Source organism: Alexandromys fortis, unplaced genomic scaffold, assembly GCF_014885135.2.
Source record: "Alexandromys fortis isolate MF-2015 unplaced genomic scaffold, M_Fortis_MF-2015_v1.1 scaffold_48, whole genome shotgun sequence".
NCBI classification, from domain to species: Eukaryota; Metazoa; Chordata; class Mammalia; order Rodentia; family Cricetidae; genus Alexandromys; species Alexandromys fortis.
Window position 1 is genome coordinate 1,187,146 of NW_026067947.1, and position 24,726 is coordinate 1,211,871.

Below are 24,726 nucleotides of genomic sequence, written 5' to 3' on the forward strand. Positions count from 1 at the left end.
TCGCTAAGAAAATGCAGGGTGTACCACGTTCAGACACCTTCCACATTCACACACACTCCAGAACTACTGTCTAAAGCTCGGCATTCTTCACAACCTGCATCATGAAAAGTCTCTGGGGCAGTAACACCAGTCCAGCTATAGAAGAGTCTGTTTTCTCATGAACCAGCATCATCTCTGTGAGTCTTCATCCTGAAAGTTCAAGCCCTGTCCTACAGAACTACAAGGATGAGCCTGGCGCCGGACATGGAGTTCACATGCCTTTGACACTGAAGAGCCAACCATTCTTACCCTGGGACAGCTGTTTTTGATGTTGTTCTGCCTTCCACCAAGCAGACCAGTGAAGGCATGCTATGGCCCAGCAAGAGAGCTGGGCACAGGCCCGCACAGCTTCACATACTAACCTGGTAGAATAGCTGCAGCCTTCTGGCTGGGTTTCTTCCCACACCGGATTCGGTATTCGTTTATGGAGTTTTCAATCTCCTGCAGCCTTTTCACGGCATCTGTGTAGTCCTGCTTCCGCTTTTTCTTCACGGTTTTGCACAGGTCTGGCTCACTGGCAAGTTTCTTTGCAGCTTCAACTAGCTTTTGCTGGATTAGGAAATTGCTCTCCAGTTCTTGCAAAGCTGGATCCTGCATTCAGACAATGACACTGCTTGATTTTCACGGACACACACAGTCACTCTCTCACACTGTTTCTTGATATCAATGAAAGATTCTTGTATGTTCTTGACTAATACACCCTTAGGAAATGAAATCATCCAAGTTTTAATAGCACAGGCATTCTTAGTCACCTTCCAAGACGACATCTCTCACACACCCTAACTTCACCTTCTCATGGCCCAACCTCTTTTCCTTTTTAAGGAGGAAAATGACTTTGCATTTATGCACTTGGCTGGGTTAAGAGCAGTCTTGAAAGAGAGATTCTAGCTGTGACTCATGCGTGCAGAATGTCATATCTACACGTGGAGCTTCAGAGACAAGGCATTTGGGTCTGACTGCTCTTTCTGCTTGTCCCCGGTAGCGTGACTGAATATACTTCTCATAAATAAGTTTTTAATACTTTAGTTTTCTGAAGTGGTAAAAAGTACTTTACAAAAATGTGCTGAAGATTAAATGGCACACCTGTGCTGCTTAGGTCAGAGCCGAGCACACTCAACAGATATCAAAACTCGATTCCATTAGGAACAGAAGCTGAGATAGTTAAATCCCTGCAAGAACGGCGGGGTGGGTCATAATGGCATAATTGCATGTGATATGTAATTGAGAAAGCACACAGTGTGTTGGCCATCAAATCTTTTCACTTAATTACACTGAATGCTGTATCTGTGTTATCTCATTTAATCCTCCCTACACCCTTCAGAGGGGCTTTCCGCCACCGCTTGCACTCTACGGATGGACTGAAACTTTAGGTGGATGAAACCACTCAGTGGCGGCTACCTGGCTTTAAGGAAAAGGTTCTGAAGTTAAAATTCAGTCTTAGTTTCTGTAATACTATTTATAACTTATACACAGGGTTTGTTCACTTAACGCTCTCTTCGACACGGGGAATGAAATAGTAAGAAGTAAAAGCGGTTTTGCTCAGAGTGTGCATGAAAGAAACAGTGCAATTTGATCTACTCAGTTTCCATGATTTGGAGAAAAGTCGGCAGCATTGACTCAGAGCTGAAGGTGAGGATGGAGGGCTCTGAATAGACGGCTCTCCTGTCTGGGCACAGGAAGGCTCGGGGCCATGCTCCTACCTCCTCAGTAGGCAGTAAGTTGTCATCTAGCTTGAACGTGGTGCCCACTCGCCTCCTGACCTGAGGGGCCTTCTCGCCGATGTTCAGTGGATACTCCTTTGGCATTCTGCCCGTGAGCTCCTGTAAAACAGGACAGGGTCAAGAGTTCATAAAGGACACAGGCTATAGCCACCCAACACAAGTCCTCAGAAAGGCCAAGGCCACTCACAGCCTCGCGAAGACAGATCTTTTTCAGCTCCTCAACTTTCTTCAGGAGTTTTTCTTGCAACAGTTTCTCCTTCTTCTTGAGTTCGAGTATTTTCTCTCGTTTTTGCTCCTCCATGCCTTCTGAGTCCTGAGAACCTGGAGAGGGAGAAGGGCAAGGAGGTTCACACAGGCCCCGTTTCCTTCCTCGCCAAGAGACAAAGGGCAGTGGAGGCAAAGCTGTTCCCAAATACTGCGTCTATTTCTTTTCTCCTTGTTTCTGAACATAATGGAAGGAAACCAGGAAGCATTTGCTTCTGGGCATCAGAGCCTGGTAAGAAAATGACTTTTGCACTTGGTGACTCAGTCATTTTGGAAGGCCCCACTAAACGTTTTGTGGTTCAGGCACACACAAGGAGAAACTGCATTGTTTCCTAAGAGTGAAGGGAAGGTGATCCCTGAGATGGATCCACTCATTGTTTCTTTAGGAGGTAAGCAATCAAGGCAATGGACTGTCCAATGCAAAGGAACACTCTTCCTGGCCCCCATGCCTGCTACTTCAGACCCACAAGCTGAGAGAGACTTAGATGAGACAAGTTAATTTAGTTACACAGACATAGTGATAAGAGACTCCGGAATTTCCACAAAGGAAAGGCCTGGGCCCAATGATTACAGTTTATGAACTAGGCGCTTGCAATAGTGTTTGTATAGAATTATACATTCTGTGGAGAATTAGTGGCATCAAAACCTAGCAGGATACAAGATAGCCTTGGGTACTTAATATCTTTGCATCAAAAGTTATATATATATATATAGCCTGCCTAATTACAATCTAACTTCATAGTCTTTAAAAATAGTCAAAGACTGGGGACAGTGGTACATCAGGAGGCAGAGGAAGGAGGATTTCTGTGAGTTTGAGGCCAGCCAGTTCTATAAAGTGAGCCTTTAACTCAAGATAAAAATATGAATAAATAAGTTTAAAACGTTATTTGAAGCTGTTGCATACTGTTACATTTTGGGATAAAAAATTGCTTCAACAAGATGCGTTTGGAAATGATTTGTAACAAACACAAAAGGAAAAAAAGACAAGGAGAGAGAGAGAGAGAGAGAGAGAGAGAGAGAAGAGAAGAGAAGAGAAGAGAAGAGAAGAATAAAAGGAGAAAAAGATGACATATTTTCTTGAGCAAGGAAATACCTGAGGATATCAGGCTGCCATTGCTTGCCATGATGAACTGACTTTTTGCCTCCAGAGTCACCAGTTTGGAGGTCCTCTGTGCTCCAGTCTCTGTCAAATCCATTGCAATATCGTCTAAACTCCTGGCCGAAGGAATTTTCGCCTGTGAAGTAAATAACATTGCAATGAAATTAGCACTATCGCATTTTAAATCAATACAATGGTTAAGTTACTATATAATCAAAAATGTCAACACGGGGCAATTTAAACATTTAAAGTGGCACTTAGAAGCAACAGAAGACTTTATTTTTGTACATGGAGGGTTTTAGTAAGTATGCAGACTTCAACCACTAACTTTAAAATGTCACCAGCGATGTCACCACTGTACAGGCATGCATGCCAAGCCTCACAACTTTCAAATCAGCTTTGTATACGGTGCCCATCTTTTAAATACATGAAAAAGAAAACAGAGTGTAACAAAGCTTAAAAGATTTTTCTTCTTATATGTTTTCTGGGAAAATGCCTTTCAGAACAGAGAGGAAAAGGCCTAGAGTTTGCCCCCACAGGAACACCTCCAGTTACTCACTTTGCTCTGCTTACGGTCCAGGTAGAACTGGTGCTGGCTAATGGCCATTACCCAGATGGACTTGATGAGAGCGGAGTTTGCATACCAGGTTTGTACAAACAGGCCACTCTGTCCAAAGGTTCTTCTAGACACCGAAATCCTAAAACATGAAGAAAACCATGAGTTTTCCATCCCCGGGACCAGCTGCACAAGGCGTGTTCCTAGCAGGCAGTGTGGCCAGACAGCACCTTCCTTCTCTGTCCCTCAGCAGCACAGACTTAGCCTGACAGGGGCTGCGGTTCTCACGCTGTCCTTTTACAACAAAACCAGTCAGTCAGCCCCAAGCAGTCTCCGTCTAAACTCTCACGCACTCAGAGCTGGATAAGGAGTTCGTCCAATGAGAAGCTGTACAGACGCATCTAGTTAGAAACCACAGAGAAGCAGGATGACCACCGCGGTGAAAGATAAAAGCAGACGTTTAAAGACAGCCACGAGGCTTGCAGAAACAGCACCTGCCCAAGGCGAAGAGGGAGCACCTCAGACCTAGGCAGCCACAGTCTGCAGGAAATGAACTTGATGATACTGGCTGAAGATGTGCAAGCCCCACAATGGTCCGGGCCGCTGCTTGTCTACCAAGCAAAAAGAGGAAAGGCAGGCGAGGAGGAGAGTCAGAGCAGGAATAGGCGGGAGAGAGAGAGACAACCATAGGGAGGAGGGAGCGGATGGGGAAGGCAGAGGGCAGAGGGCGAAAGGGCATGGGGGGGCCGTGCACTACAGTCCTTTGTAGGAACTGCTTAATCTCCTAGGTCATCTTTTGTCACCACAGTTTCCTCCCATCCCTCTGACCTTAGAACACTGTCTAGGGTATAAGAGTAACTCCTGAATGTGCCTCTTGGTAGCTCAGAGAGCCTCCATCCTGACCTCCATTCATGTGGACTTTTGACAACTGTCTTGTTTTCCTTTTTCAGGGCCCAGGGACACTCAAAATAAAAACAAGCAAAGCACCAGGATAGATAATGCTCCTAAGAAGTTAAACAGTCAATAAGGCCCTGCAAAGAAGCTCTGGCCATGGTGAATCCTGAGGAAAAGGCAGCTCAAACAACCACAGCTAGTTCATACTACCAAGGCAGCTTTCAAACGCACACCACAGAGCCTGGAACCCTGACCAAGCTCCAGGGGATGGCCCACATCCACGAGTTTCTACGGGCAGCATAAATTGGACTCAGGAGGTTTGAAAAAAAAAAAGCATATGAAAGGGGCTGGGGAGATGCTCCGTGGTTAAGAGACTGCTCTTCCAAAGGACCCTGGTTCAATTCCCAGCACCCACATGGCAGCTCACAACTGTCTGTAATTCCAGTTTCAGGGGACCTGACACCCATGGCAAAACACCTATGCATATAAAATTGGGATCAAAACATTTATATGTATATGAAGTTCTCAAAAATTAATAAATATTATATTTAAAAATCATACACCCCACACACAGGTGCTAGAGAGAACTTGCGGAAACTGGAATCCCAATGTCACTGGTAAAGCAGCCAGTGCTTTGGAAAGGTTAAACACAGTTACTCTTTGTCCCCAGTGACTCCACTAGAGGGTCAATTTCCAAGAGAAATAAAAAGTAAATCCAAACACCTATGTACACACATTCACATTGTCCCAAACAAAACTCCTCTCTTTACCTTCGTGGGTCGTGCACCTCCACAGCAAATTTCTTCTCCCGGAAATACAAATTTTCCAGCTGCTTCCATTGAAAGAGCTAAAAGAAGTGAAGAAAGCCATGTCGCTTGTATTACTCTTTTTTTTTTTTTCCAAGTCTCTTAGCCAAATGATTGCAGGTTCCCCGGAGGGACACTGACGAGGTCAAGCACAAACTGGTGATTTATCAACTTTCTACAAATCAGCTATAACCCGAAACCATTTTCTTCTTTCTTCTGACATCAATGTTTACCTAGTGAACGTCACGTCACCTCACCGGTAAATCTTCCTTGAACAAAAAAACCGAGCGTCTGCAGAACACACATTCAGTCCTCCCCCCCCCCCCCCACTCAACCGTGTGACAGGAAACCTGTATTGATTACCGTAAGCAGGGACCCTCTGCTCAAAGATGGAGATTTCAAACTTAAGTGGAAAGCTACTGGGGGTGGGGGTGGGAGGTCAATAAAGATCAGAGATAACATTTCAAAGGCATGCAAAGTGAAAGTAAAAGAGATCCCCAGGTTGAGGTGAGTCTGCCCAGCAGCTTCTCACCTAGCCCTAAGTCCCCCCCTAAGTGACTCAGGCTGAGTGTAGGAATCCAGCCAGGGCTGGAATTGGGGGTGGGGAGAGGGCTGGCTCTTGGGGCTTTCTTAAGTTAAGAGCCTCCAGGTATTGGCCAGAGCTCCCAACCTCTGCTGTTGTCGTGGGTCCAGCTGCCTTTCTGATGCTGGACTTGGGAGTAATTTGCCATTCGGATGGAGAAAGAAATCTTGTTGGAAACGTGTATTCAAAAACCAAATAATTTGATAAAACATATTGACAGGAGTGAGCATGCCTGGCTGTATTTTTCAGCCCCTTCATTAAGTCTCCGACTGATGCAGGCTTTACAAGCTCTCATCTTGGACAGGGTGGTCCTCTCACCCAGCCTCCATCCACTAGGGTCTGCCTCCACAGAAACATGATGCCCTGCCCAGAGTTTCTTAGCACACAATTAGTTGTCTAATTAAGAAACATTGCTTTGCAGGACACAGTCAGCGAACACATTTCCCGGAGAACGGAAGCTTTTCACAAACGTGGGCCCACAGGAAGGATGGGCTGAGCTGTAGGGTTGTCTGAGGGCACCGTGTTCAGACCGGACCTTCGACCCCCAACAGCACGACAGACCAGCGTGCACCAAGGACACGCAGCTGTCTGCAACTGTTCACTCGCCAGTTCCAAAGAATTAGTAAACACAGAAAGCTACATACCAGTGTCCTAAGGTGTCTGTAAAGTTGAGATAGTCATTTCCTTTCCATCCAGAAGTTCCCCCAAATGGGGCAGAAGCGTCGAGAGAAAGCCCCGGGATCCTGGTCTGCCTCCCTACCCCGATGGCAGCTCCGGTGCCTTCTGAGTCGAGTTTCATAAGACACTTAGGTGTAACTCGGTTTCACAGACCGAGCCTCCCACGGTTGACACACCACTGACATCAACCACTCTGCCCAGGGACACCTCCCCAGCACACTCTTTCCCGTCAGGGAGAGGGGAGCCAGGTTCTCTCTGGTAGATTTTCTCAGAAAAGACTTCTAAAATGGGGCAGCCTGGACTCCCACGATACTTCCTGGGAGGTGAGCCGACTTTGAATCCAGGCACGAATTTCACCCAGGGCTGTTTGAGGAAAACCTTTTTACCCAGCTCTACTCACTGGCACAGGAACAGGTTCAACAGGAAGAGTCAGAAGGCAGCCAGGCTGTGTTTTCCTTTGCTGTCCATTCCCACACACATAAAACCAGGGCTCCACTTGAAACCTGATCTCTGAGAGCCGCCACCTCCCCTCTTATCACTTACAAATGGGAAATGCTAGGCTGACTCCATTCAGCCTGCCCAGAGCAGAGAGCAAGCTGGCGCCCAGCAAGGAGAAAAACCCTCCTTAAAAAGTGGAGGGCTTCGACTTATAGAGAATCAGAAATGATTACATTGCAACCAGATTTGCAAAAGTTATGGGAGCCAGGCAAGATTTTGGGGGAGAAGGGGAAGCTCCTTTCTCCCTGGAAATCTTGAAAGTTTGTGTAAAAGGTGCCTTTGGGAACTTGCCGGGAACCGTGTAAAAAGTGGCCGGGAAGGATTCACACTGAGCACTCTCCAGGTAAAATCATGTCCTGGGAGAAAGTGGGACAGGGAACCTCAGCTTGAGAAAGGCTAAGGTGAAGTTCAACTGACAGAATTAAGTCAGTGGCCACATGCGTGGTTTTGCCTGAGTTCCCATAAGTTTTGGAAATCAGTCCTCACGACTTATTCTCGCACTAAAGTAATACTCATTTCTCAAAACTATGAAAAAGTTGACAGAAGAAACGCCAGTGTGTCTGTTCAGAGCCCAGACCTCGGTCATCTGGGGGATGCCTTAGAAACCTCACGTGACTGTCAGGGACGTCCTAGCAATGTTTATAGTTGCTACAGACACTTTTCACTGTGGCTGCACTCCGTCTAGCTGGTGGTTAGATGTAAGATAGTTTGCCTGATAGATCTTTTTTTTTTTCTTTTCTTGAAACTTGTGTAACTATTCTTCCATTGCACTTTTCAATTGTCTGCTTGCTTTCAAAGGGGGTAGGAAGAGGCTGTGAAGGAGCCAGCGGAGTGAGGGGAAGGAAATACCCTGGTGGATGCCCTTTCTGGGGGTACAAGCATGCTGGATCTAACAGACTACCAACTGTGGATTTCAACCAGGGCTCGCGGGCTCTTCTTTTGGTCTAGTGCAGAGCGTAAAGAAAAGCCAGAGACTCCTCCAGCCAGATCCATGTGGCCACTTCAGACCAATGGAAAAGGGAGAGGAGCACTGGTTAGGGAAATATCCAAGGCAACCTGACTGGTGTGAAACTTCCTCAGAGAAGTAGCCTCTGAAACACAGGAAGACTTTTTATCTCTGAGAAAGGAAGAAGGCACCAAGGGAATTCTGAATCTGAGAGGAAGGTTCAGGCTCCAAGGAGGCTAAACAGAAGCAGTTGTACACTCAGACATACTACTACTTGGAGAGCTGTCTGTCAGGCACGGTGTGGTGTCTGTCAGCACATGGTATGGTGTCCTATGAGTTAAGATGGTGAGGCACTATGCATGCATGTGTGTACACAGACCTACTTGGAAGTTTTCTACTAAAACAGAAAAAAAAAATCGCCCAATTCAAAATCCTAGACTTTAAAGAAGGAGGAAGACAGAAAGAAAGGGGACGAAGTTTGCTTTCAATGGGGTTCAGAACACGGAAAGGACATGTTTGTCTTCAGTCAGTGTTCATTGTCAACGTGCACTTAGCAGAAGCCATGCACTTGAGAATCTGTTGTTTATAGAACTGATGCCGCTAGCTGCAAAAGGGAAATAGCTGAAGGAGGAAAATAAGACGATTAATTAGGTCTTCCTGATGCCTCTCTACTAGACTCATTTACAATGATTAGCTGTCCCCTTTGGAGTCAACAGAAGGAAGCAGAAGCTAACAGGTAGCAGATTGCAATCCTGGGTTACTTTGATACTGAAAAAGTAAATAAACAGATAGAACAGGGAAAGGAGGGGGAGGATAAATAATATCAATGATGATATAATCAAGAAATCACAATAGGAAGACATGGCTCAAAGTCATTAATTATCACTCAAACAAATGAATTTAAACACTGAGGCTGAATAGCCTGGTGGCATCAAATACAGTTTTGAAATTGAATTGTGTAAAATACTGTATACAGCACTCAGGAGGCAGAGGCAGGCGGATCTCTGTGAGTTCGAGACCAGCCTGGTCTACAGAGCTAGTTCCAGGATAGGCTCCAAAGCCACAGAGAAACCCTGTCTCGAAAAACCAAAAAAAAAAAAAAAAAAAAAAAAAAAAAATACTGTATACACACGAAGTTCTCTTCCTATTCAGACACAAAGGAAGCTGAAGGCTTTAGGGGGTGGGAAATGCCCCATTATGATGCGCTACTCAACGAAATAAGTATCTTAAATATTTAAGGCACTTTGTTGAAGTCAATAGTTAGGCCCCACTCGTTTATACACACTTGAAAAGATAAAAACAGTTCTGCCACGTTTCCACCTACTACAGAGATTCCTGGATGGCGCTGGAATGATGGCTGTGCACTGGCTGCTCTTCCAGAGGATTCAAGTTCAGTTCCCAGCACCCAGAGGACAGCTCACAACTGCCTGTAACTCCAGTTCCGGGTGGTCCGATGCCTTCTTCTCACCTCCATGGGCACCAGACACACACGTGCTACACATGCACGCAAACACAACTAACTAAATATTCACACACAAATAAATAAATAAAATAGAAAAAGCAAAACAAAACAGACTGGTATTTTGAAACGGTAGGGTCCTGAAGGACTTTTAGGAAACAGGTCTAATGTATACCAGGAGATTTCAACTCATTCCTTCTCAATGACAGCATTTTATGGCTCTTATTGTTAGTCACAGCTCTGGCTGTCCTGGAACTCACTGGGTAGACCAGGCTGGCCTTGAACTCATAGAGATCTGCTTGTCTTTGTCCCCCACATGCTGGGATTAAAGGCCTGCAGTACCAAGCCCAGCTCCACAGTATGTCTTAAACACCTTCTATGGGTGAGGCTCTTCACTTATTGATGAACACTGAACAGATCCCATCCCTCATGGCATGCACACACAAGAGCCACACCAGCCTGTCTAGGTTTGCAACTGGATCCACTACTCAGAGCTGTGCTGACCAGTGAGGTCCTTAACTTTCCAAAGTCTCGGTTTCCTCTTCTGTTAAGTGGCCCAATGATGTGTGCCTCCAAAGGTTATCCAAAGACACCTTTATGTTTATAGGGTACTCAACCCAGAGCCTGGCTTGCAGTATACATCAGGGAGGGGTTAAGCTAATAGGTTGTGAAGGGCTTGCTCTACACTTGGTAATTGTTACTAAGTAGATGACAGTCACTTCAGAGCAGAAACAGAGCTAGCACTCGCTATCTGGCTCCACATCCGCCTCTCCACAGCTCAGTCAGGAGTTCTGTTGGCATAGCTGTGTCATCGGGCCTCAATGTCAATGACCACACTGGCCTGGCCGTGTGGATCGCTTGGGTGGTTCCCTGATGCATCCTGCAGGGCGGAAATCTGTTCCTCTATCCTGTACCTGGTGGTCACCGAGGAGTAGAGGGACAGAGGGTGGGGTGTCAGCTTGCCCCACAGACAAACTGGGCAGCAAGCTCCCTTCTGTCTGGAGGAGCCAGGGAGGAGAAATGTGCCCCAGCATGCAGAGGAATGCTGGAGAGCCTGCTGCCTAGGGTAGGGGGTTTCCTTGAGACACCCCTGGTGGCTGGGGGGGGGGGGGACTTGGATAGAAAGTGTCCAGTTCTCTTTTAAATCGTGACAAGCTGCAAGTAAACACACCTAGGTATGACAATAAGGTAGTGTAGGAAAAGATGTCCTAGGAGTTGGGACGTTTCCTGGCTCATTGTACTACAGGTTAATCATTTAACTGCAAATTCACATGGAAATGACTAAATTCGGGATAGTCCGCAGCCAAGGTACATCAAACAATGAGTCACTCCGATAGGGTGATCCCCTTGTGATGGGAAGGAAAGCAAACCAGGCGTCATTGGCTTAGTTGGTTTCATGCTACAGGTGACCCCTGGTGAATAAAGGTGCCGCAGAAGCCGTTTGGAGTACCGCAAACCAGGTGCACTGAGTCTTCTCCACAACCAGACGCAGAAGCATCATCTTAAGCTGGATCCCATCCAGGAGAAAATGAAGGCTCACAGAGGTGTGACCACCTGGCCAAGTCACCCAGTCAACCGGGATGGATCTGGGATTTATACACAACCAGAGTCAGGCTCAAGAGTCCAGCATAGCACCAGAGGACGTCACCACTTCTATAGTTAGGGAGGACTCTATGGGGACATTTGTATTTTTAACAGGAGGAGAACAGCAATATTTATACTTCAGATTAAAAAGAACAGAGGTGGCAACTATGGCAGCCATTTGTGGAATAGGACCAAGTCCCTTCTTGAAATGGGGTTTGATTTCACCGACAAGGCTAGTCTTAGGAGCATGTTGATCCTCCTGCCTCAGCTTCCCAAGTGCTGGGATTGCAAGTGCCCCCCCTGTGAGGGCATCTCCCACAGCCTCACTCACCAGTGGTTTTGCAGCTCATGACAACTGCACTGTTCCCCACCCCCACACCACCTCCAGGCCATCTGGCCATGGGAGGAGAGCCGGCTAGTGATCATAGGGGAAGGGGGGAGGCTGCCAGAACACAGCACAGATGCCGTGTCCTGTCCCACTACGCACAAGACAGTCCCACACCCCAAAGGAAATCGTAATTCAGCTGGAGTCGAGAAACGCTGAGTTGGGGAGTAACATCTAGGCTCTGAGAGCCAGACTATGTAAATAAGAGGCTTTAGATTTTTTTTCTCTAAAATAGTAAGTTTCAGAGTTCTGTTTCTTTCAGTTGGATAATACTTTTAGGATTCCGTCACATTTCAAAGTCTAAACATAACCCGATGGAGGGACTTACGATACTTGATCAGACGAAAGAGATCCTGCTAAAAGCATTTGCTGTGGTAAAAACACTTTCATAAGAGATCCCAGCAGGCTGGGCAGTGGGGGTGCAGGTCTCTAATTCCAGCACTCTAGAGGCAGAGGCAAGGGGATCTCTGTGAGCTCTAGAAAGCAAGTTCTAGAACTGCCAGGACTGTTACACAGCGAAACCCTGTCTTGAAAAACAAAGCGGGGGTGGGGGTGGGGTGAGGAAGGGTGGGATGGGAAGGTGGGTTAGGAACTGGGGGAGATCCCAACAGAAGATGCTCAGAATCTGAATATTATTTCCTTTAGATGTGATCTCATAGCTATATATACATAAAATGTCACACCTTACATGCAATCAAGTAAACACATTTGCTATTTGCAAATACGTTTAGATGAAAAAGTTCTCAGTATTAAAAAAACGTGTCATATGAAAACTGAACGTCTAAAATGGTATCACCTCACCCAGCCTCCCCTGTGGCCAAGTCTCTAACCTCCCACGGCTGAGGTACTGACTTCCTCCTTGTTAGAGCTTGCGTGGGGGCACGTGTGCATGTGTGCCCGACAACCAGGCCTGGCACGGTGCTGCCACAGATGACCAAGGATGTCTCTCTCTCTCTCTCTGCTTCTTCCTCTCCCCCCCACCCCGCCTCTCTGACAGGGACTCATTGCTTCTCAGTCTGACTTCAAACTTACTCTGAAGTTGAGGATGACTTTGAATTTCTGACCTTCATACCTTTACACCCTGAGTGCTCAGATCTGAGCTGTGTCCCACAATACCTGGCTTATGAGGGGCTGGGGATCAAACTTAGGCTCTCAAGCATGCTGGGCAATCTTCCTTCCAACTGAACTCCAACACTAACTCTTCGTGTCATTTATCTTTGTGTGTGAACAATTCTACCACTGGTTAAGGCCCAGGTGCAGCTAGTAACAGGGGGCCATGGGTTTTGTGATGGTTCCCCTATGTAGAGCCACTTTCTCTTCTGTAGGGATCACCTGCCATTCCTACATAGAATCCTTATTCTGGAAGGTGTGGCTAGTGGTTAGAGGGAGGGTTAAAAGTTTACCCTCCCTCCTTCCCAGCAGCCACCAGGTACTCTGCAAGCATCTCACCATCCGGGTCTTAGCTTAAATGTCACTTCCCTCAGTCAGGCCTTCCCTGAGCACACCAAATGTCTCTCCCCATGCCATGATTGTCTCTCTATCTCTTTAGTTCCTATCAGAGGCAATCCAAAGTCAGGCAATTATCTGATTTCTTTGCGTACTTGTTCCTCACCACCATCTCTCTAGAATAGGTCATCAGCCACCACTTGCCTCCTCCAGAGTATATTTTGACATTTCTTTTTGGTCACAAAACAACCTGAGTTATAGCTTTGGCCATGGCCTGCGGGCATCAAGACAATACCTCCCAGCCTCCCTTGTAATGAGACGCAGACTCCCTAGAGCTTGCTCCAGAATGCCCTTCACCTTCGGCAATACTCAGTGGAATCTTGGAAGGTTCTCCTCCTAGAACTACAGACCCTAACTGCACTTAGACACATAGGTGAAGAGAGATGTCATATTATACGGCAAAGTATGGTGTGGAGGGGGCTGCGTTCACTCTGAGCAAATCCCATTAGCCCACTGGGTGCTCACAGCCCTGTGGGGTAAGAGTGTAGACAGAATTCTTTGAACTTGATAGGTGAGAAAATGGGGGCACAGAGAGGTTAAGTGGCAGTTCCAAGTCAGCCAGCTGGTCAGCGGGAATGCAGAACTGGTTCTTATTCCAAACCCCTGTTATAGGATTGGCCTCTCCTCCCACTGGCTCTGCAGGTTCTAACAATCAGATTGATTATTGGTGGGGCTGAGGCTTAATCACACACTTTCCAAACAGGACGGACTGGTCTCCTGACCACATATTGTAATCCAGTGTTTCTCGTCCACACCAGACAGTGTGTTGTATTGATGGAGAAAGTGGGAGTGGACAGCTCCCGCTCTCCCGTTCTGCTAGCCTTAATCTGCTCTGCGGACAGGAGGACCGTGTGTGGTCCATGGTGACAGGCTGGTGGCGGAGAGAGCAAGGAGGAGTTGGGGTGGTCAAGATGCCTGTGATCAGAGAAGCAAGCAAGGTGCTGCCTGGAAGTAAAGGAACGAGCCAGGGACTGCTAGGACAAGTGAACAGAAGGCTTTTGTGCTGATTACTCAACCCATCTGCCTCCAGGCACAAGGACTTCCAACAGTTAAAAAAAAATCAGTTAACCACAGATCAGGGATGGTATTCACTACAAGGCTCCTTTATCACGCTACACTGTAAAAAAGATGCTAATCTCGAAGGGAACTTCATCAGGATGGTCTAGATGATGCCTGGCTGGGGAGCCCTATCAGTCTCCCATCGCTGCTCCCCTACAGGCCCTGCTTTCCCAGGTACGGTCAGAGTTCAGTCACGACATACACACCATCGCCTTACCCACTGTCTACTTCCTTGGGACAGACATTTTTGCCCCTTGAAGTACTAAACTGGCACTAAAAACCTAGTAAGAGAGGCTGGGGGTGTAGCTCAGTTGGTAAGGTGCTTGCCTAATATGCATGAAACCCTGGGTTTGAACCCCAGTACCACAGAAACCGGGATGGTGCTGCACACTTGCAAACTCAGCACTGGGAAGTCGGAGGCAGGAGGATCAAAAATTCAAGGTTTCTTGACTACACGGCAAGTTCAAGGCCAGTCTGGGATACAGGAGGCTCTGTGGTAAAGTCGTTAATTCATTATTTTTCTTTTCCCATATGACACATCTCCATGCATTATGGGTAAGGAACCAGGGAGAAAAGGGTTTATAAGTAACTAAATATAGGCACTCTTACTATACCAGGGCTGCTTTGGGTCCTTCTCTGTCAGTAACCTGTAACCCAAAAATATTTCCCAATTAGTCTCTTTAATTGTCTGTCTCCCTTATTTCCAAGGAGTGGTGAGCAGTTACCTAGTGATATCCGTTTATCAGGCATGGGGCAGAATATACTCTCACTTAGTTCTCACAGCCGCCTCATGCAGCTAGTGGGATTTCGGCTATGCAGATAAGGGAGATACTTCTAAAGAGATGAAAGCTGTGCCCAAGATCACACAGCGAATAAGGCTTGGACATATAGTTTAGTGGTAGAGCATTTGCTTGGCTTGCCTGAGGCCCTAGCCTGCATTCCCAGCATGGCAACACATACACACACCCACAGACACACAGACACACAGACACACACACACAGACACACAGACACACACAAATTCAGATGTTGAGCCAAGATCACACAGCAAATCAGGGCCAGGGTCGGGAAAGCCTCTCCAACTCTTGGCCTACATCATGGTGCTTCACTGATGGAAGCCACTTGCGACCCCTCAGTCTGTAGACTGTCAGTAAAGAAACACAGTCCCCGCCACTTAGAGACAACGATTAACAGACATTATCCAGACAGACTGGCAGGAGGCCTGTGCCAGCAGGCCTTAAACAACCCCTTTTAAGACCGGCCTCTTGGCGTCAGTCTCTGATTCTTGGTACATCTCCCTCCTGATTTGCTTTTACACCAACAAGGTAGGCACATGGCTCCAGAGGCCCAGCACCTTGAGGCTGGTCCAGCAGCCTGGGCTCCATTCATTTGTCAGCACGACCCCGATTCTTTCCTGGCTATCGGAGAACTTGCTGCACGCCCAGATGCTGAAGCGAGAGCCTTCTTTTGTGTCGGTGCTCACAACCCTTTAAATAAATCATGTGTTCTTTTTAACATGGGTCAGGATAGGGCCTGGCAGAGCACGCTGCTGCCACCACCGCGAATCAGTAGGTTCCAGAGAGCCGTAAGTCCGCAGAGGCACGATCCACCACCAGATTAACAAAAGATAGCAGGGAACAAACCACAGGTGCCACGTGGACACCGGAAGTGGTGGAGAAGCAAGGGCAAGGAAGCGACAGCACAAGAGCTGTCTGGAAGTGAAAGAGGGAAACGGCACTTGGAAAAGAGGAGGTGGCTCCGAGCCTCGTCTAGACGCGGGGATGAACAAGCAGGCCTGATGGGGATCCGTGTGAAACAGTGTGTACCGATTTTTATGAAGCTGTGAACGTAAAGAAAGGCCTGGTGAGTCAGGAGCCCCGCAGAGGAGCTAGGGCTCGCATTTGCTGTGTAGCTCTGACTCACCATGACTCGGGCAGGAAATCTGATTGCTTGTGTCTCTTTCTTTAGGCAGTGCGATCATGGATTTATTATGGAAAGGGAGAAAGAACTCCGAGAGTGGGAGGGCCTGCGAGGGATGAGTGCTGAGGTTGCTTGTTTTTTTTTTGTTTTTTGTTTTTTTTTTTAGTTTTATTTTTAAAGAAACACTTCCATGTTGTGAGGATGTCATACTTACCAAGTCATGCTGGTTGATTATAAGTTGACCTGACTGTTGGCTTAAGTTCTATTACGTACACAAGTTTAGTAAAAACCCAGCAAGAGTCCTGTGTGCCCTTGATTAAGAAGGTAAAATTCAGGACAGTCTAAGGAGCAAAAGCAGTAATACGGGGTGAGCTCTGCCTTAAGAAAACATGACAAGCAGTGACTTGGCTGGGACTCAGTATTATGCTCTGTACCCTGACCTCTCTGCCCGCCCACAACGGAAACTATAAAGCCCATCAAAAGAGAATCGGTAGTTAGTTAGGTGTGGTGGCTCACACCTGTAATCCCAGAATTGGGTGGAGGGTGGCCAGGAGGATCACAAGAGAGAATCTGTTAAAAAGATTATGCATATCCACACAATGGAATGCTAGGTAGTTTTCAAAGGTAGCAAGAGGGCCAGGGTGGTGCTGGTGGTGCTGGTGGCGGTGTAGTGATTGCCTAGCTTTTGCAAGGCCCCGGATTTGATCCCCGCATTACAGAACAGAAAATAAAACACAGTATTCCTTATCCCATTGGCTGTGGCTCCCAGGGCTGACAGAAACTACAGGCTGGTTATTCGACTAGCACAGGAGGACACGGTGGTTGACTGCTGCTTTATTGCTTTTGCTAATAGTTCCCTAATAAGCAGCCTTGGTGCCCAGCGAGTCTGGTCCAGCAGAGCTGGATGAGCATGGACAGGGGAGCCACGGTCTGCCTAGCACCACCCATCACGCTATCTCTGTTAATGTCCCAGCCATGCAACGGGGTCAAGAAGGGTGCTCCGTTTTCATAACCTAAGGAGATTGCAAGCATGGTCCATGAGAGGAGTCTCAGGAGACACACAGTGCATGATCTGTCCCCAGGGTTGCTCTAGGAAGAACACAGCAGCAGACAGGTGGCCATGTAGGAGTTATTTTAGACCGTGATGCTGGGTTGAGATAAGGCAGGTAGGCTGACCTTGTTATTGAGAGATCACTGTTTCACTCCTACAGCCTGCAGGGATGGCGGCAGAGCATAGGGAGGGCGGCAATCTCTCCCAGAGCAATCAGTGTGAGTGGTCTTTATCTCTCTGCACGTAAGGAGACCAACAGCGATGGCATGGTGATCTATACAGCTTCATCAATGGTGACATTATGCATGTTGTACACTTATACTTGAGGTGACAGTAGTAACTTCATAATCAACATTTCTTTCCCCCTATTTTTATTTATTTATTTTTTTTTGGAGGCAGAGTTTCATGTAGCCCAAGCTGGCTTCCAACTCACAACCTAGAAGAGCATGACCTTCACAGCTTCTGATTCTCTCTGCCTTCCAATACTAGGTAGGATTCCAGGCAGATAGTGATAAATAGTGACTCACTTAGCTTTAGAAAACCCAAGCCTGATAGATTCTGGCCCTACAGCTCATGAGTTCTTTTCTCTGCAGAAAGCAGACTATGTTGCTATAGAAGACAGTGAAAATGAAGATCGGCAGAAACCGCTGCAATTGCGGAAAGATTGCTTGCAACCATTTGATTGAGAAGTAATCACCACGAAACTTTGGATTTAAACTCAAGTGTATGGGCTGTGAACCATGTTGTGGTTAGCTTTGTAGATGAACCTTTGTGTGCAGTTCAGGTGATTGCCTCGGAACAGACAGCACGCAATCCTAGCACTCGGGGAGTGGAGGCAGAGGATCGATTAATGCCACAGGAGAACCTGTCTCAACAAGCAAATGAAAAGATGGCTATCTTATTATGGAACTGTGCTGGTGGTGCATAAGTGAGTTATTTTTGAAATTTCCATTCAACATGGCTGAATGTTAAATTTCACTTAGCGATGTTTACTACCTGAGATTGCTCAAGGCGCCCCTGAAAGTGATAGTGTAGGCTCTAGAACATTAAAGGTTCCTCTCAGTGTCTGCAGTGGCTCACACTTACTTTCCGAGGCTTCACCTTGTCTTGTAAATCATACTGGCCGATTCCTTTGTAGCTGATCCCAAGCCACCACGGAAGTCCCTGCTTATCCTAAAAAGTAGGAAACAAAACAAAAACAAAAACACGAGACACGAGATCGGGTAAGCCTTCTAGAGGGGAAGCGCTGTCAATTTCTTTCCTTTAACAAGTGCCAACAAGCCAAAATAAATGTGCCTTCATAAATTGAACCTTGCTGAGAACCCTAACTTATTGAAATAATCTCTTCAAATAATACATACACACAAAAGCCAATACTGTTAGCGTCCAAAATAATGAAGCATTTAGTGCTTTGATTAAATTGTTGGAGAGAATTAAAAAAATGTAATTCAACCAAGAACTAATCCAGACAAAGTTATTTATGATTTCAAAAAGACTCCCTGTTCTCTTAGTTAACAGCCAGCTATAAAGGCTGGGAAGTTTCCAGGGATTACCCAGGGAAAGGCAGAGGTTCCAAGGCCCAGTGCTCAAAGCACAATTAACAATGAAGAGGGAGAAGCAAGAACACCTTTTGGGGAATTGGACAACTCCCAGCATGAAGAATCAGTCTGAGATACATGTGAGGAGTGGATATAGATGATATTCTATTATAAATACACTGTGTTTCTAAACCTGATTATTGGGATTTTCCAATAAAAAGATATTAATAGAAAGAAAGAAAAATATAGGCTTAGGCATATGTGTATATGCAAAGCAGAATCAGTGAAAATTAAGATGAAATTAATATACATTTTTAGCACAGGCATCCTCAATAGGAAAGTGTGTATTATCTGATTTTCCTCCATATGCACATGTAAAGATGTCAACACTATCATGACACCAAAAGTCATGGAAGAGCTAATCAGTTATAAAATGATGCTTCTCTCAAACAACCCCCCCCCTCATCTCTGCTTCCTCTTTTATCATAAAAGTATTTCTTAGCCAGCTTCTTCCTGCTTATCAGCACAAGAAGACAAAGCACACTGATGAGGGAGGGCGTGATACTGCAAATTTTACAAAAATTTCAGCATTTCCCATAGAGGTTTGCATAAACACTGAAGACTGGCATGACTGTCACACGGGGGACATAAAGAGCGGGGAGCATTCAGTAGGCAAATAACCGGAAGGCAAAAATCGCTGTGGGTAGATGTGAGAATGACCTAGAACTGCAGGTGAAGCTCGGTGCTACAGGAGGAATTTATCATGCCATGGGTCCCAGGCTCAATACCCAGCATGCAAGTAGAGTGAGAGAGGCAGGGAAGCAGGGGGAAGAGAGAGAGGGAGAAAGGGGGAGGGGGAGGGGGAGGGAGGGAGGGAGAGAGAGAGAGAGAGAGAGAGAGAGAGAGAGAGAACTAATACACCAGGGAAAGCACCTGAGTGTAGTGTTTTGCAAAGATAATGTGCTTTATAATTTGCTAAAAATATGAATAAACTTAAAACATGGATGGAAATGATTCTACTTAAAATGTTGAAATTTGGGGGCTGAATGAGAAAATGCTCAGTAGTTAAGAGCACTGGCTGGTCTTCCAAAGGACCAGGGTTTAGTTTTGGGCACCCACATGGCCTACAACTATCTGTTTCTCAGGTTCCAGGGAATCTAATGTCCTCTTCTGGCCTCTATGGGCACTGCATACATGCAGCGCACAGATATACATGGAGGCAAACACTTAAACACATACAAATAAAACAAATAAATCTTTTAAAAGATAATGAAGGCCAGGTGGTAGTGGTGCATGCCTTTAATCTCAGCACTTAGAAGGCAGAGGCAGGCAGATTTATGTGAGTTCCAGGTCAGCCTGGTCTACAGAGTGAGTTCCAGGATAGCCAAGGCTACACAGAGAAACTGTCTTGAGAAACAAAACAAAACAATTAAAAATACTTCAAATCCTAGACACAGTTCACGCACACACTAGATGCTGTTTTAGACAGCCGGTGACTTGCACAGCCTGGTGAGCATTGTGGAAAATTCTGGAATATGAGAAGCACTTACCTTCACTGCGTAATAATGGACTCCATAAGTTGGTAGGGCTTCTACTATTTTCATATACCTAAAGAAAGTGGACACACGTCATCAGCTAATTGAAACAACCAAGGGGACTTCGGGGGAAACTGATTTCAGGGAACACAGTTTGCTTCTACTTCCCTCCTTTAGCCATGACTAAGCTTGTTGACTTACGTAGAAATAGAATAATAAACCATTGTAGGGCATAATATGGTTTGTACCTTATCTAAATGCCAGGGGCTTTCTAACAAAGCAAACACAGTGAAGACTTATGCAGCTTACAAATGGATTGCATTAGAAACCCAAACTGTAAAATTTAAAAAAGACTTATTTATTTATGCATTTTTTTCTGTTTTTGGTTTTCCAAGGCAGAGTTTCTTTGTGTGGCCCTGGCTGCCCCGAACTTTGTTCTGTAGACCAGGCTGGCCCGGAACTCCGGGTGCTGTGATAAAGTCACATGACACCACACCTGGCCTATGTGTGCACACATGCATATGCTATTTTTGTTTCGTGCACATCTGCACACAAGAAGAGGCCATCAGGACCCACAGGACTATAGTTGTAGAGGGTTGTAAGCCACCATGTGGATGCAGGAAACTGAATTCAGGACCCCTGGAAGAGCAGCCAGTCCTCTTAACTGTTGAGCCATTACTCTAGCCCCACATGGCAATTCTTTTTTAAGGCGAATACTTAAACAGTTAAGAATCAACTTTTAGACCAGGTATGGTGGCCCATGACCGTAGCCTCAGCACTCGGGAGGTTCTAGACCAGCCATGAGACCCTGACTCAAAGTACCCCAAACCCTCAGAAACCAGGTCTGGGGAAGAGGAGAGAGGGGAAGAGTATAAATATTCATCTTAGTGTTATCCTCATGACAGACGATTGAGGTAGTAATTACAATGTCCAGAAAATTGATCTTTACAATGTCATTAAAAAGTCCCCTCAAAGCCGGGCAGTGGTGGCATATGCCTTTTGGGAGACAGAGGGTGGTGGATCTATGTGAGTTCAAGGCCATCCTGGTCTACAAGGCCAGCCTTGTCTATAAGAGCTTGTTCCAGGACAGGCTCCAAAGCTACAGAGAAACCCTGTTGATGTGGGATTCCCCTCTGTATGCTGTGATTATCATTGGTTAATAAAGAAGCTGCTTTGGGCCTATAGCAGAGCTATAAGGGAATAGAGCTAGGTGGAGAAAACTAAACGGAATGCTGGGAGAAGGAAAGGCAGAGTAAAAGAGAAGCCATAGGAGCCACTGCCAGAGATAGACGCTGGGAACTTTACCCAGTAAGCCACTGCCATGTGGTGATGCACAGATTTATAGAAATGTGTTAATTAAGATGATTAAGATATAAAAGTTAGCCAATAAGGACTTAGAGCTAATGGACCAAGCAATGATTTAAATAATATGGTTTCTGTGTGAATATTATTTCAGGGCTAAGTGGTCAAGAACAAAGCAGGTGGCCTCCTCCAACACTCTGTCTTGAAAAACCAAAAAAAAAAAAAAACTTAAAAAATAAAAACGAACAAACAAAAAAGTCCCTCAAGGAAGGCAGTATTGGTGCCTTCCCGGCACTCAGAAGGCAGAGACAGGTGGATCTCTGTGAGTTCGAGGCCAGGCTGGTCTATGAAGCAAGTTCCAGGACAGCCAGAGCTGCAACACAAAGGAACCCTGCCTTGAAAAAAAAGAACAAAACCAAAACAATAACAACAAAAAGTCCCCTCAAAATATGGAAATATATTGATTGTAGTCAAGTTTACCTAACTGTAAACATAACATAGCAGTTTTTGGAAATATATACTTTAAAAGGCTAAACATTATCATTGTAAATCAGTATTCTGGCCTGGGGTGTGGCTCAGTTGGTAGGCTGCTCACCTAGCATGCCCAGAGCCCTGGGTATGACCCCCAGCACCACATAAACTCAGTAAGGTATTGTATGTCAGTCGTACTGGGAAGTGAAGACAGGAAGCTCATAAATTCAAGGTCATCCTGAGCTACACCGTGAGTTCAATGGTAGCCTGGAATACATGAGCTACTCTCTCAAACAGACATTAGGCACACAAATAAAAATTATGGCAATCATGTCACCGCTTCTATTTATGTTCAAGAAGGTACCGAGGACTTTTAAGGAGTGGGATGAACTCTATAAAAATTCTCCATCCCCAAGAAACTGAGGTCCCCACTTAGTTTGAGGGTACTTTAAAAAAAATAACATTTTTATTTAGTATTTGAGACTTTAATACAATATACTTTGATCACATCCATTCAATTTTAAAGGGTTTTTTTTTTCATGACAGCGTGAAGATCAATTTCTTTGGACATTGTAATCACTAACTTGGTATTTCTTAAGTAACTGCCTTACGTGTAAATGAATATAAAGGGTACAGGAGTTAGGTGAGTGTGCCAAGATCAAGTAGCAGACAAACTCAGAGCAGGGATTCGAACTCCACAAGTAAGTGTTAACCAAATTAAACAGACTATGTTTGTAATCACACAACAGTTATCAAGAGAGGTAAAAAGTAAGTACACCCCCTAATGTACACACCAACCTGACTAAAATCCATCAGAGATATTATCTTTCTATACTTGCTCCTTTCCTGGAGCACCCTCCACCCCCTGCACCCAGCTCAGGAAACAGGTACAATGGATTGGAACATCAAGGGTTCAACCTTAGAACTGGTGACTTCTGCCTTCTGCCTGGAGCATCACAGGTGTGCACAGGTGCAGAGTGGATACCGCTTCCAGTGAAGAAGTGAGAGCATGAAGAAGGCCGTGTCCTCTCCAAGGGACAGGCCACCCGGGTCATTTCACTTCTCACATGACCTGTGCCACCCTCAGCAGTTCTTACTCTTTCTCTTAAAGCTATGGCCCTGAGAGTTTCTCTCCAGTTGCTGGAGCAATTAGAACTAAAGCAGACTGCTTTTCATAATCATAGAAGTTTATTTTATCCAGTGAAGAGTTCTTAATAAATCAGTGGTAATTCTACACAGTCAAAGAGTATGACAGAAGCTGGGTGTGATGGCACTTAGAGTCCTAGCAATCTGGAGGCAAGTGGAGCCAGGATTCAAAACTACCCTTAGCTATTGAGTTCAGGGTCAGCCTGTCGACAGGAGACTGACATCTATCTATCTATCTATCTATCTATCTATCTATCTATCTATCTATCTATCTATCTATCTATCTATTTATCTATCTATCATCTATCTAAGTAATAACTATGGTTTACTTTTGGTAGTAAGAAGAAACAGAATTCCAACACAGCAAGTTCCATCCAAAGTAGAGTCACAAACTGAATTTCCATCTTCTCTCTGAAAGTGTTGGAACATTTGGTACCATTGTGCCTGGATTCTAAAGCTAAGCCACCTTACCTGTGCCCAGGGTAACAGTTCTTGCCACCACCATTGTCACCATTCCCTAGGAAACCAACACTTCCCTCTCTGTTACCTGCCCCACACTGGGAAGCATCGGAACTGGTAACACCCACGTATGGAATCACTAAGATGTTTTCTATAAAACTATGTCTAGGCAAGAAGAGGAACAATACTTACTGGACCACAGCTTGACCCCGAGTCAGACCTTTGATTTTCAAATAATGCTCAATCGCTCTGTCCTCACTGCAAATCAGAGAAATAAGCCTGATGACATGTAATGTTCTGACATTTGGTTTCCATTTCCGCGTTCCCAGGCAGCCACTGAAAACCTGAGCTCCAAAGTGGCATCCTGTGACGTTTCTCTAGGACTCTCGTTCCTGAGCTCAGCTTGTGACTACTTCCATTAGAATCTTTAACGTGTAATATAATTATGTAATTCATATCTTCAAAATGTCATTTACTGGGAAAGGAAACAAGATGAATTTCTCAAATAAAAAACTAATATTCTAGATGCATCATACTAGATATAAAGTACAAATATTTAATACTAGTTAGAGAACATTGTTGAGGTAATTTTGAGCCCAAGACCCATTTTCTTGTTGTTGATTTAAAAAAGAGATGAAATTCCGCTGGTAGAGTGCTTGACTTGCGTGCACAAACTCTGGGTTCGATCCTCAGGACCATATAAACCAGATGTGGTGGCCCAGGCCTGTAATTCTAGCCCTTGGGAGGTGGAGGCTGAGAAAACCAGAAGTTCAAGGTCATCCTTAGTTATTTAAAGAGTACCAGGCAGCCTGGGCCATATGAGACTTGCTTGTTCTTCCTTAAAAGCAAAAAAAGTATCTTAAGAAAACTAAACCTGCTTTGAGTCTAAACACGATCTGAAATAGTCTTCCTATCACCACCTTTGGGCACAGGGCTGTAAAGAGAAGTCTCTAGTTGCATCCTGTAAGATACACCACGCTGAAGTTGCAGCCTTCCTCAGACCTGACTTTACCCAACAGCTCAGGGCTCTTCCAGTCATCCCCAAGTGTAACTTGTGAGACTAGAAGCATCTCTCTCTGAAACAAATCATCACCCCCTCTTCCCCCACACTTCTTTTTTTTAAAAAGAAACTTTCATTCAATGGTTATTTGTTCAGAAGTTTCCAGAGTCAGAATGCAATGTAGGCTCTGTATCTAATTTCATGTATGGTCGGAAAATGTATTCCAG

The 24,726-nt window shown here is 45.5% G+C and overlaps 1 protein-coding gene and 1 long non-coding RNA gene across 6 annotated transcripts in view; one reads left to right on the forward strand and one right to left on the reverse strand.

Annotated features, from left to right (window-relative positions):
* Frmd4b (FERM domain containing 4B) overlaps positions 1 to 24,726 on the reverse strand; it is a 316,542-nt gene that overhangs the window by 18,498 nt on the left and 273,318 nt on the right. For all 4 annotated transcript variants that reach the window (XM_050149327.1, XM_050149324.1, XM_050149326.1 and 1 more), the window contains 9 exons: positions 23,692 to 23,757; positions 20,137 to 20,194; positions 18,135 to 18,221; positions 5,344 to 5,420; positions 3,683 to 3,821; positions 3,118 to 3,259; positions 1,948 to 2,081; positions 1,740 to 1,859; positions 402 to 630 (listed from right to left, as the gene is read on the reverse strand). In XM_050149327.1, the coding sequence (XP_050005284.1) occupies positions 402 to 630; positions 1,740 to 1,859; positions 1,948 to 2,081; positions 3,118 to 3,259; positions 3,683 to 3,821; positions 5,344 to 5,420; positions 18,135 to 18,221; positions 20,137 to 20,194; positions 23,692 to 23,757 (1,052 nt within the window). The remainder of the gene's footprint in view (positions 1 to 401; positions 631 to 1,739; positions 1,860 to 1,947; positions 2,082 to 3,117; positions 3,260 to 3,682; positions 3,822 to 5,343; positions 5,421 to 18,134; positions 18,222 to 20,136; positions 20,195 to 23,691; positions 23,758 to 24,726) is intronic.
* On the forward strand, positions 6,610 to 23,684 carry LOC126506057 (uncharacterized). 2 transcript variants are annotated; one of them, XR_007593072.1, is made up of 4 exons: positions 6,610 to 7,481; positions 9,414 to 15,940; positions 17,642 to 17,976; positions 23,379 to 23,684. It is a non-coding gene; the product is annotated as an uncharacterized lncRNA (long non-coding RNA). The 2 variants fall into 2 exon arrangements; XR_007593071.1 differs by having other exon boundaries at positions 6,610 to 15,940.